The sequence below is a fragment of the Micromesistius poutassou genome (assembly GCF_964030765.1).
Source record: "Micromesistius poutassou genome assembly, chromosome: 14".
Taxonomy (NCBI): domain Eukaryota; kingdom Metazoa; phylum Chordata; class Actinopteri; order Gadiformes; family Gadidae; genus Micromesistius; species Micromesistius poutassou.
Genome location: NC_140284.1, coordinates 18,914,856 through 18,927,355, shown reverse-complemented (window position 1 = coordinate 18,927,355; position 12,500 = coordinate 18,914,856). Strand labels below are relative to the sequence as shown.

At 44.6% G+C, this 12,500-nt stretch overlaps 2 protein-coding genes across 3 annotated transcripts in view; both read right to left on the bottom strand.

Moving 5' to 3' along the window:
- slc15a2 (solute carrier family 15 member 2) overlaps nucleotides 1–4,420 on the bottom strand; it is a 17,751-nt gene extending 13,331 nt beyond the window's left edge. Inside the window, exons 1-2 of one of the 2 annotated variants that reach the window (XM_084478743.1) lie at nucleotides 4,285–4,420; nucleotides 1–51 (exon numbers count right to left, since the gene is read on the bottom strand). The exon at nucleotides 1–51 is cut by the window's left edge and continues 37 nt beyond it. In XM_084478743.1, coding sequence (XP_084334869.1) covers nucleotides 1–51; nucleotides 4,285–4,287 — 54 coding nt within the window. In that variant the 5' untranslated portion in view covers nucleotides 4,288–4,420. Of the gene's footprint in view, nucleotides 52–514; nucleotides 606–4,284 lie in introns of those variants that run through there. The other variant, XM_084478742.1, reaches the window with a different exon arrangement.
- cyp27a3 (cytochrome P450 family 27 subfamily A member 3) lies at nucleotides 2,400–11,217 on the bottom strand. Its single transcript, XM_084478745.1, has 7 exons — nucleotides 10,974–11,217; nucleotides 10,384–10,581; nucleotides 9,753–9,916; nucleotides 8,480–8,646; nucleotides 6,411–6,492; nucleotides 5,338–5,544; nucleotides 2,400–4,459 (listed from the first exon to the last, which is right to left on the bottom strand). The coding sequence occupies exons 1-7, from the start codon at nucleotides 11,080–11,082 to the stop codon at nucleotides 4,340–4,342; spliced, it is 1,047 nt and encodes a 348-aa protein (XP_084334871.1). The 5' UTR covers nucleotides 11,083–11,217; the 3' UTR covers nucleotides 2,400–4,339.
- Nucleotides 11,218–12,500: the final 1,283 nt, after the last annotated feature.

Genomic DNA, 12,500 nt, shown 5'->3' with positions numbered 1-12,500 from the left:
GTTCACCACTATGAACGCGATGCTGAGGGGGTAATTCGTTCCACACAATTTCTAAAAGACGAGAAAAAGGGAGAGGGGAAGAAAAGGGAGCGGGGTAGTTAAACGATATTAGGTTACTCGATGTAAACTTCTAAGCATGTAGGCCTACTATTCAATGTAATTGCAAATTTGCAAAGATAACGGCCATAGTAAATTGGAATTTGCCTGCATAAAATTGCTGGTGAATCCACAAGTAAACAGTTGCAGTTAATAGATAGATGGCGTTAATAGATGGACTGCGCTGTCTTTGCACTTAACTACATTAAAGTGTTCTGCATCTTCGTGAACAAAGCGCGAACTTTGTCTGAATCTAGTAGTAGTGCATCTCGTAGCTTTCGCCGCACTCATTGGAAGCATCTGCTTATTCTACGCGTAAAACTCACAGAAGTAAACACATCACCCGTCCACTTTGGTCAGGGCGAAAAAAAGTCACATGCATTTTGATGAACATTTGAAAGTTAAAGGATTCCGTTACCTTCCCCATGTCTACGGCGTTTCCAAAAAAAAGTTTTGGAATTGTACAGTTGCAAGTTGTTTGATTGACTTCCAAGTCCGTCCCTCCCTGATCTCTGAAGGTAGCTCGACTCAATGTTGGTTCTTATGTAAACGCTTCTCGTTAATATTCCACCGAAACCTCCTCGGCTGCCTCATAAACTGCTCCCATCTCGGCCGTGTGTCTGTTTCTGCGACTAGGGTCCAGCGTTTGCAAGGACGGTGTGAATTGCCATAGAAATGCCCGATGGACGGCAGCAACTTGGATGCACAATGGGGGTTTTGTTTGAACAACGGGCTTCAACAGTGAAATAGCCATGGCAGCCAGGCCAGCTCTAGGATTTTTTTTGTAATTGTTGACATGTCAGACGTTTAAAGGTTCAATTCTCACACGTCCGTTGAGGGAAGAGACTGCTCGTATGGCGGACCAATGAGCTCACAATCAAATAAATAATTAAATGAAGAAATAGCCTATATAAATAAATCCATAATTAGCCTATTATGAAAATGTGTGATTTTAATGATTAATAATGTAGCCTACTGATATGTTCCACATTATTATTAAATATATTTCCCAACCATAACCGTATTTTATTAGTGTGTGTTTAAATGATTGGAGCAAAACGCTTCAGTTCAGTTCAGTCCACTCCTCCTTCTTTTCAATGATAATATACAATTCCAGCCGTGCATTTCACCTCCCATCTAAAACACATCAAGGTTTGCTGACTGGTGTGGCCCTCAATGCTGGCCCCTCAATGCTGGCCCCTCAATGCCGGCCCCTCAATGCTGGACCCTCAATGCCGGCCCCTCAATGCTGGCCCCTCAATGCTGGACCCTCAATGCCGGCCCCTCAATGCTGGACCCTCAATGCTGGCCCCTCAATGCTGGACCCTCAATGCTGGCCCCTCAATGCTGGACCCTCAATGCCGGCCCCTTAATGCTGGACCCTCAATGCCGGCCCCTCAATGCTGGACCCTCAATGCTGGCCCCTCAATGCTGGCCCCTCAGCAAGCCTTCTGAAGAACCAATGTCTTCTTTTTGTTGGGAAAAACAGTCTGTCTAGTTACTTGACCAGATAAAATGAGAAGGAGAGGTAATAAAGTCTGTCAGCACGAGGGCCTCGGATTTATTGAGTAAAGTGGCAAACGTAATACTGATTCATAAAGCGTGAGAGATCGAATATTCTACGTCCCCTAACAGCGCTGAGGTCGTCTGGAGCTTCGCCTCCGTGGAGGTTCTGCTTCAGAAGAGCACCCCGTGATCCGGTGCATGTGAAACTTATAGTGTCTTTCCTAGCCAGGTGTGTTAGACTTTGTGTGGGTTATCGAGGGTTCTCTTGTCTGTGTTGTGTGTTGTCTTTCTGTGTGAAATGTGTGCTCGCCATCCAGCTGTGGCAGTGTTCTCCGCAGACTGATAGGGGGGCTCAAGGGTCATCTTGACCCTCTTGAATGTGTGGTGTGTTGTGTTCGTTAGGTTTTGACCCAGAGTTGACTATATTCGTAATGTAATGTGTCCGTTTTTATTTTATTTTTGCCCATCATCTTTCAAGGGGATTATCTGTGTCTTGCTAATGAACAGTATATGCTGAGGCCTATCTGTGGGTTAACTGTTTCAATTTGCGCTTTTGTTTCTTTACTTCTTGTTGCCACCAACTCTTTTGATAGCCATCATTGGGTATTGAAGAAAAAGCAATGAATACATTTGTTTTTGTCAAATCACATCTCCGTCATATTGTTAGTTTCTAGGCCCATATGTCGTAATTGCTAAATATGTGGAGATGTTAAGACCATCCATCCATATTTGATGTAAGTTGTTGAGGTTCTACTAATGTACACATTTTGTTAGAATTAAATATTACCGCATCAGGATTCATTATCTTTATTGGGACAATGCCTACATCAGGTTTACAGCCGTAAGACATTTCTCCACAAGATGGCACTTAATGGTGCAAGTGCAGGAAAACAGGCACAAAGCATTGTATATAAACTATATTTGTCTATGCTTATATTGCTAACTTTTAGATAATATATCTATGAAAACGTAAAGTCAAATTATTACATTAAAATATAAAAAGGAATGTGCTGGAAGGAATCTACATATAATGCAAATTGAGAAGTTTGAACACAAACCATCGTACAATCACACAAAATATTGATAACAAATTACCAAAGGTGAACTCAATCAATAAAAAGGTTATATAACAGGTCGGATAAACTTTCGGATAACTTTTGTTACATTCACACTGTCCATCGTCTAAAATTGACGGAAAACAGGATCTAAAAACATAAAATAATCATGTTTTGTATCCACTATACAAATATAAATATATATATATTTTCAAAGTAAATTCATATACAACCAAAAGTCATCTTATAAACTCAGTCTTAGAAAGACTCAAGATTGTAGGGGCGTGGTCTGAATCCCCTTGACTACGTAAATGTACTGTGATTGGCTACAATCAGACACTGCCTCTCCCCCCCCTGCTGCTGAATCCCTTATCCACGCCTTCATCTCCTCCCGTCTTGACTATTGCAACTCCCCCCTCACTGGCATCACCTCTCATTCCCTCCATAGACTCCAAATGGTCCAAAACTCTGCTGCTCGCCTCCTTACTCACACCCAGTCTTGTGAACCCATCACTCTCCACTGGCTCCCCATCAAACAACACATCAGTTTCAAAATACTCCTGCTGACTTTCAAAGCTCTCCACCACCTGGCCCCGCCCTACCTGTCTGACCTCCTCATTCCGCATCGCCCCTCCCGAGCCCTCCGATCCTCCTCCACTCTCACTCTAACCGTACCACCCTCCAAACTAAAAACCTTCGGTGACAGAGCCTTCTCCAGGGCAGCCCCCCGACTATGGAACTCTCTCCCCCAACCTGTCCGTGATGCTCCCTCGCTTCCCACATTCAAATCCCGTCTAAAAACCTACCTCTTTTCCCATGCCTATGGCCTCCCCTACCCATCACCACCTTCATCCCTGCCCTCTCCCCTTGACCCTCCCCTCCACACTCTCCTCTCTGCTCTCCTCACCCATCAGCCCCCCCCTCCGCTCTTCCGTTACTGTACCTGTTTTGTCTTTTTTGTCTGTACCAGTACTATCTATTTCACACTCCACCTTGCTTCTGTTCTCTGTTGTGCTGTCTTCCCCTTTTCGTGTTTTTTATTTCTCCGTCACTGTGAGCGTCTTTGGGTCATTGAAAAGCGCTATACAAAATAAATGAATTATTATTATTATTATTACATAGCCAGGAGGGTAAATAGGCTCCACCATCTAAATCGGCTTGAAGGAATTGAAGTAAATCTACACTGAAATGACTTGAGATTGCAATAGATTCGATGCAACACAATTTCGTGATGATAAGGGCGGCACACATTGATGACTCCTCATAACATAATAAAAGTGCAAGTATGCACTTAAACTCTCTCCAGAAACCAAAACAAGCTCCAGGGAATAACACATACAAATCACAAATATTACAATATATTACATTTATACAGCAGATGCTAAGTCATGTTTAGTTCTGTTCCAGAGCCAAGATGCCGTATGAACAGATGAGTTCCACGCCTGTGGCAGAAGGAGGGGAGGGTTTCAGCTCTTATGTCAGCGGTGAGCTCTGGAGCCAGCACAGCAGGTAAAAACATATTCACACGTTATATGTATTAAAACATCTGGCCTTGAGGGAACTAACTTCCAACAGCTGTTTGGACGGAAATGTAGCGCTGGGTGACAGGATGCCAGTGTTGCCTTACCATTCAGCAGTTTAGTGCATTGGGTTTTTGTCTGTGGTCCTCTTAGCTCCGCCCGCTACACCTTCCTGTCAATAAACTGCAGGTTCATTGGCTGAGCAGGGCAGTGAAGGGTCCTGGTCACCGCCTCCACTTTGCATCCGGAAGGGTCCGGCCTCACCTCAAAATGTTGCATCAACTTAGATAAAGAAATGGGAAAATAAATAGAGAGGGGGGGAATACAGTTAACACAGTCAAAGGAGAGAGTCACTTGGGTAACAGACGTATCGTAACAAATATGATCAAAAACATGCTCCAACATCATCAGCAGTTCAATCAAATTTGATAAAAACAAAGACAAAATTGTTGCTACAGCTTCCCATCACCCATGTGATTTTTCCTTAGATCCGTCATGAAAGCTGAAGCGACTAAGCGGCCAAAACCTTGAGGCCAATATTAATTTTGTATCATGAAAATATTGTTTCCAAAAATTATTTAAACACCTTTATAATTGAATGCTTTTGTGAATTCTGTTTGTATTTTCCAACCAGAAGTAGTGCAACAACTAATCAACTTGTGTTGATGTTTTTGTGTGTGTGCGTGTGTGTGGGTCTGTGTGTGTGCATGTGTGCGTGTCTGTGTGTGTGCATGTGTGTGTGTCTGTGTGTGTGCATGTGTGTGTGTCTGTGTGTGTGCATGTCTGTGTGTGTGCATGTGTGTGTGTCTGTGCGTGTCTGTGTGTGTGCATGTGTGTGTGTCTGTGTGTGTGCATGTGTGTGTGTCTGTGTGTGTGCATGTCTGTGTGTGTGCATGTGTGTGTGTCTGTGCGTGTCTGTGTGTGTGCATGTGCGTGTTTGTGTGTGTGTCTGTGCGTGTTTGTGTGTGTGTCTGTGCGTGTTTGTGTGTGTGTCTGTGCGTGTTTGTGTGTGTGTTTGTGTGTGTGTCTGTGCGTGTTTGTGTGTGTGTCTGTGCGTGTTTGTGTGTGTGTCTGTGCGTGTTTGTGTGTGTGTCTGTGCGTGTCTGTGTGTGTGTCTGTGCGTGTTTGTGTGTGCGTGTGTGCCTCTGAAGGCGTCTCACCCTGGACACCAACAGGTACATCTCCAGCTCGGCCAGCCTCCGGCCCAGGCAGCCCCGGATCCCGAAGCCGAACGGGACGGAGCCGAAGGGGTGGCTCCTGGGCTGGGCGCTGTCCCCGCGGAGCCAGCGGGAGGGACGGAAGGCGTGCGGCTCGGGGAAGACGCTCTCATCGTAGGACACGGCGTAGTGACACAGGTGGAACAGCGTCTGGGCACCAGGGGGACACGGCGGGGAGGTGGACGTTACAGCACGTCACTCCTGACGTCACGCTTCTGCGTCGAGTTATAGACCTTTTGTGGTTCTTTTGTGAACGACTAGTTTAGGAGGTTACAGGTTAGGAGGTTAGGAGGCTTTACATCATAAAGACCAGCTGATTTCACAGAATTTGTGACCTTTGGTGACCTTATGTTGGTCCAGGATCAGAAACACCATCGCAGAAACATTCAGGCGCTCCCCAGCATGTTGCCTTACGCTGTGGGTTCCCACAGTAAAACTATGATTCACCTTATCCCGCTCTATCTTAGGGTGTTATTTAAGAAAGACAGCAGAAAAGGAGAGCATGGTTATCTAATTATTAGCATGACTGATATAAAGCTCAGAATGTGAGCAAACTCGTCAGCTGCAGATGATCAATTTTTCATCTTCTTCAATTTCTCATGATTGAAAACCAAAAATATATTTGAATTGCAATACAGATATTGCTCATTCTAATCATTGATAACCAAACCTTTTCCCATTCTTTCCACTGTATATTATATATAATATTGTATATTATTTTCTGCACTTGCCAATAAACAGTTCAAAAACCATAGATTAGCAAAACCAATGAGATAAAAGTTAAAGTTATGAAATAAAAATCTCCAGCATTTATACACTGAACCATTAATTTCCCCCATTGAATTCAAGCATCTGAATGGTTGTAAAGTTGAGGAACATTTCAGGTAGTGGACTTGCCTACAACTTTTGCACCACCTGGTGGTGTTCTTAATTATAACATATCAGATGTGTTACATACGAAATCATATAGCCTGTAATGTGAATATCTGCCCGGGACTGTAAACGGTCAGTGTTACCTTTTTGGGGAAGAGGTAATCTCCAATCATGACCTCCTTTTCAGCGGTGATGCGGGCGTTCCCTGGTACCACTGGATATAGTCTGGGGATGAGAAGATGGAATGCAAACAACCTTAGCATGTATTAGCATCAATCAGTACGTTTACATGCACAGCTTAATCCGATTAAAGCCATAGTTCGACTATGCTCCGCAATTGGACAACTGCAATTGTCCGAGTATAGGCATGGCTTGACTATGGCGGAGAGTAAATCGATTCATTGGCTGAAGCATGTCATTCCCCGGTACGATAGGTGGCGCTGTACCCATTTCAACTAGTGGTAATAGAGCCACTGGCTGACCTCTTTACGTCACCAGCAACAACAAACTCAGGCGCCTGCATTCGAGAAAGATGTTTTCAGTAGACAGCTGTCAGTTCACTTCGGGTCCATATCATTTCTCCGACGCTCCATTTGTTCCGACCTCTCGGTCGTATGCCGACTCCAGCCGGAGGAGCTGGCTCTGCCGGCAGAGGAGTCCGCATACGAGGTCGGAACAATGGAGCGTCGGAGAAATGATATGGACCCCAAGTGAACTGACAGCTGTCTACTGAAACATCGCTTTGTCCTCCATGTCGCGTTTCAATCTGGACTTCAGAGAGTCAAAGCCTAATTCCTAATTCCTTCGGGCGAGATAAACCCGACTAGGAGTCTTTACTTGTTGTGGAAGTACCAGAGAGTCGGAGAACCCGACGCAGTCTGTAAGATTCATAATATCAGAGAATAACCCCGTCAGTTCGGCCACGGCGCAATGAATGAATAAAGAACGTAGTTACTACTTTACAACCTCGTTGATGAGCAACATTTAGGCAACGGCTTCCTCCATCTTCTGCTCCAGCTTTTTAAATAAATCGCCTATCCGAAGTGAGTTGACAGCTGTCTACTGAAAACATTTTTCTCCCACCGGAGCAGCCCCTCCGCCGCCCGTCCGTATACGGCATTCCCCGCCGCGGCGCAATGAATGAATAGGCTAAAGATCGTAAACACGTCGGGAGAAAAAAACATTTATTTTGACAGCTGTGCCCGAAGTTACTACTTTACAACCTCGTTGATAACCCACATTTAGAAAAACATGTACTTTTAATTCAGCCTTGGGTGAAATGGAAGCGTAGTGTCCGTGTGCTTCCACCTTTAATGAATGCATGCCATGCGCGCTCCCGCGGCCGGGACACAATTCTTATAGGGGGTAACTACATTCACCGGCTTCCTCCATCTTCTGCGCCACCTTTTTAAATAAATCGCCATTTCTCATTTTCCGACGGCGACAACAACAACACGACTATCGTCTCTTTTCCAATTTGACTCCGTACACACGCTTAACTCGACCATGAATCGCATTATCTAGGTCTTAATTCGACTATGAATAACCCAATTCAATTAGTTTTTAGCTCGACTAAGGTTTATACATGCATCTTATTAATCCAATCATAGTTTAATAGTTTGACTAAGCCAATAATTCGACTTTCTCGAGTGTCATGTAAACGCACTAATGTGAACATAGTTTAGTTAGAACGGGTTCCCAGGGTTCCACAAAGGCCCATTGTGTTCATCAAACTAGTTTCAACTTCAAACCGCTACTTGATAAAGAAATAGTCCTATACTGAGAACAGTCATAACTATTTGATTATTTTTGTAATTTAGGAGACACTTCCATGCAATGCGGCTTACAGTGTATACGCACATAATGGGTGTGTATCTGGAAAGGCCTCTCTGAGCATCGACACCCGAAATGTTTGGCTGTCAGTCAAACCTCATCAAACCCTAATCCTTCTCCAATCACTTCCAAATCATCCGATAAATGGACGTTTCTACTGCGTTGCCATTTCAATCATGGCTGCATGGAGGGAAGGGTGACGTCATAACACAAAAACATTACAGAAACATCACTTTGATTATGAAGTACGAGTTAGCCAAAAGGTGGCGCCATTGGACCTATTCCAGTTGTAAGAACCTCAGAGGAAGCCCGTTAGCTCATTTTTACATTTCAAGTAACCCCGTCGGATCTCCCAGAATGAGAAGGGAGCGTCTCAAACCGTAAGGTCTCTCTTATGACGGCCTTGAGGTAGGGCATTCGTGAGAAGTCTTCACTGGTGGGGACTTTGCCTCTGGGGCACACGCCGACCACCTCCTGGTGCAGTCTCTCCTGGGCCTCTGGGTGCGCGGCCAGCAGGTACAGCGCCCACGCCACGGTGTTGGACGTCTGCACAGAGTCAACAGCAGTCCGTCCATCAGCAGAAGTGACGAGCCGCTATCTCTAACCACCAGGGGGGCAATTTTGGTGTCTTATGTACAGTATCTATTCTGCTGTAAAAAGCTCCTGTAATTCTAATAGAGGGGAGACAAAGGGGATCACCCCCCCCCCCCCCCCCCCCCCTCTAAATTGCACCAAATATCACCACCCATATTTAGCTTTGATATCAACATCATCAGTCAAATCTAAAGTTTCAAATAATTGAGAAATAAAAGAGTAGGTAAGGTTGTGTTAATTGTACTAAGCATTTTAACAGCAGAGATGCACCTTATCTAATTGCACAACGGATCCTGTTGGCAGAGAAGGCGTCTATAGCCAACAGCGCTTAAAATTAGTATTAAAAAAAAAGTTAAAAAAAGTATTAGCACCATCTACAAGATTCACAGGGTTAATCTTGTTAAGTAAACAACACACACACACACACACACACACACACACACACACGGCATTAGCTCAGAAGGTGGAGCGGGTTGGCTGGTAACCGCAAGGTTCCTCCTAGCTGAGTGTGGAGGTGTCCCTGAGCGAGACGCCTCACCCTAATTGCCCCTGACGAGCTGGCTGTCGCCCTGCGTGGTTGATTCCGCCGTCGGTGTGTGAATGGGTGAATGTCAGTCAACACTGTAGAGCGCTTTGGATAAAAGCGCTATATAAATGAGGACCATTTACACACACACACACACACACACACACACACACACACCGTATTGTTCTCTCTGTCCTTGAGCATATTCCACTTGGCCCTGTATTCTTGCCATATAGTCACTCCTCACCGTGCCAAACACGTCTGGATCATCCCACAGATTAATGTAACATAACTGTAGGCCAATGACGGCACATAATATTGCCGTTAGGTATAAACATTTAATCAGTGACCGAAGATCTAGTATTAAAATGTTGACGATGCCAACAGCCCGAAAACATTACTAGTTATGATTTGAGAATGCAAGCTGTTGGCCTGTATGTTATCGGACCTGAGTCCGGACCTGGTGACCAAAACCACTAACTCTGAACAACTGCCAAATCCTTATTGTGGATAACTCCTTGGTGTACCTCACCGTGTCCACTCCAGCCACCAGGAGCTCAGTGATGCTGGCCAGGATCTCCTCCAGGCCCATCTGATCGCTGAGCAGCAGATGGGTGAGGTACTCTCCCTCCACGGGCTCACCCAGACGCACCTTCTCCTGGATGACCTCAATCTTCTGCTGCACCAGTCTCTCCGCTGTATGGGAGGGCATTCAATCTGAATTAAAAGGGTCATGGTTAAGCATACAATAAGATGTTCTAATAATATGTTATGTTGTCTGATGTGGTAGAATGTGGCAGAAAAGCAAATGATTCACTTTCATCCATTTTCTTCAGATGCAACGGTAGGCATTTTACTCAGGGATGCTTTAGATAGCAGAGATTGGGGATCGAACCCAGATTCTTTCAACTGGGAGTCAAACACAATCATAAGCCTCAATCCAATTCCCTATCCACTCTTAGAACAGCCAATCCTAATTCAGGCAGGGTGAGATTCTGGGAGTAAATTGGGGGTTGCCATTGTTTTCATATAAACCATTTACTGTGATGCACAACCAAGTCATCTTTCAATAGTTGATATGGACTTCATCACAGGTCAGTGTCAGAGAGTGTCAGTCACCAAAAGTTAGCAATGTGTCGAAGTGACAATGAAAAGAGACTTGCCGACTTTAAAGATGTTGTCCCAGGTTGCAACAAATTGCTTCCAGATCGGATTGTAGGGCCAAAGGAACTTGGGGAATAGGAGGATAATCATAGACACCCGAAACATCTCCCCCACAGAGATGATAAACTTTTGAGTTTCCTCTGGATACACTTCGTTCAGACAGCCCATCCGGGTCTCAAACAGCACAGAGCATATCCCTGCGATGGAGAAAAAACAAAGGATTGTTTGTAGTTTCTACTGAGTCCAATTGTTTTACCAGCAGAGCTTTTAAAAACCTATTTATATGTCCTACTGTCAGCATGTTTAGGTAGATGTGTGTATATGTATATGTCAGTAAGTTTGTTGCTATCAGCTGTCTGGGGAAAGAGGTGCTCAAACTCAATGAGACAAACCTGAATATCAAAATTGTGATACTATAAAACTAATCGTAAAAGCAGATGAATCCATAAGGAAGAACAACAATATGATATAGGATGAAGATATGGGTGGACAGAAAGGTGTCACTTTTTTAAAATGGCAGTGAAGTCTCTGTCGCCAGTGTGTGTGTGTGTGTGTGTGTGTGTGGAGGGAGCTGACTGAGAGAGCTGACCTTCAAAAGCAAACTTGTAGAGCTCTTCGGCCAGGTTATGTACCACGATGCCCTGGCCCGTCTTCTCCCTCAGCCAGGTGGCCCTGTCGATGAAGTCTGTCACGACCATGTTGAGGGTGTTGGTGTACCGTGACACATGCACAGGCTTGAGCAAGGCTGGGTTGAGAACGCTGCGAATGTGCAACCAATCGGCCCCGTTTCTGTGAGGACAGCAGAAGAAGAGCTTGGACACCTGGGTGATATTTAGCTGTCGTCGATTGATTGAAATGATTGATTGATTAAAAGGTCGACCAATGGAAAGAAATCCCAGGTAATTGTTAAGCAGTGACGGACTGGACGGTCTGGCATTCAGGCAGATGCCAGAGGGGCCGCAGCCTCTCGTGGGCCGTTTGGGCCGGCCAATCACGGAGCGGCATGCTTGTCGGGTTCGCGCGGCCCCACATTATCTCGGCCCACTATCAAGCATTAATAGTGTTAAACGGCTTCAAGTCAGACATTTATCTCTAGATCCCTAGCCATACCACGTTCTTGGAAACTGATCAGTATTTATACCAGATATGAGTCTCTACTACACAGTTACGGTTGCCCTCAATATTTACATCGGTCTACATTCTTTTGTAGCCTTATTCAATCAGATGTTTAAAGTGCATTGTTTGAAATTGAAATACAACAAATCTGCCTGTATTTTTTATTTTATTATTGGTTTACAAAAGTTATATGAAGCAATGACTTCTGGGAATTTCCAAACCGAATCAGACCGCGTCTGCGTGTTAGGGGGTTGTTGGAAGAGAGTCTGCTGAGGTTAAACTATGAATTGAGGAATTCAGCGACAGAAGGAGAGAAGGAGATTACTGTTGGCTGACAATGAAAGTCTCCTCTAAACGAGTACACATGATTTGATGATGCCGCGGAGATAGAGGAAGATAGGCTACTACAGAAATAATCCTGGAATGTGCTACCTGCATTGTGGAATCTGTTGCAATTTCCTTCTCCAGCAGTTAAACCTCTTCACCTGTGCCTACAACAATATATGGTTGGCATATAAATTCCTACTAACACTGTCATGTAGCCTACTCAAGTGGCATGCGAACAGAGTTTTTCCACTCTTAAATTAATCAAGAATCGCCTAAGGACACGATTGTCACAGGATAATTTGGAGGCCTTTATGCTGATGGCGACAGAGAAAGAGGTCCTTGTTAACTGCATGACGTTAATTAAAACACATTTGTATTATGGAGTGGGTGCTCTGAAGATCTATTCTAGGCTTTTTTTTTTTTTTTTTTGGAGTTGTGCATTGATATATCCATGGTTTTGGTGCAGTCTTTATGCATATTATAGTTAGAGTTCATCACCAATGGGGCTACAAAAGTGCGTTTTATTTCCGTGCGTGTGAAGTTATATCTGTGTAGCGTGCACGTGCACGCGCGTGCGTGCGCCCCCGCGTGGGCCGCTGGTGGGTGAAAATACCAGGGCCGTTTTTTAATCCCAGTCCGTCACTGTGGTTAAGTCAATATTGTCAAGGATTGG

What these genes read in the sequence shown, in the direction of transcription:
- cyp27a3 (XM_084478745.1), bottom strand. Translation starts at nt 11,082, where the DNA reads ATGGTCGTGACAGACTTCATCGACAGGGCCACCTGGCTGAGGGAGAAG. An exon ending in GGACAACATCTTTAAAGTCG is followed by an intron (nt 9,917 to 10,383) that starts GCAAGTCTCTTT and finishes CCTCCCATACAG; the next exon opens with CGGAGAGACTGGTGCAGCAG. An exon ending in TGGTGGCTGGAGTGGACACG is followed by an intron (nt 8,647 to 9,752) that starts GTGAGGTACACC and finishes GACTCTGTGCAG; the next exon opens with ACGTCCAACACCGTGGCGTG.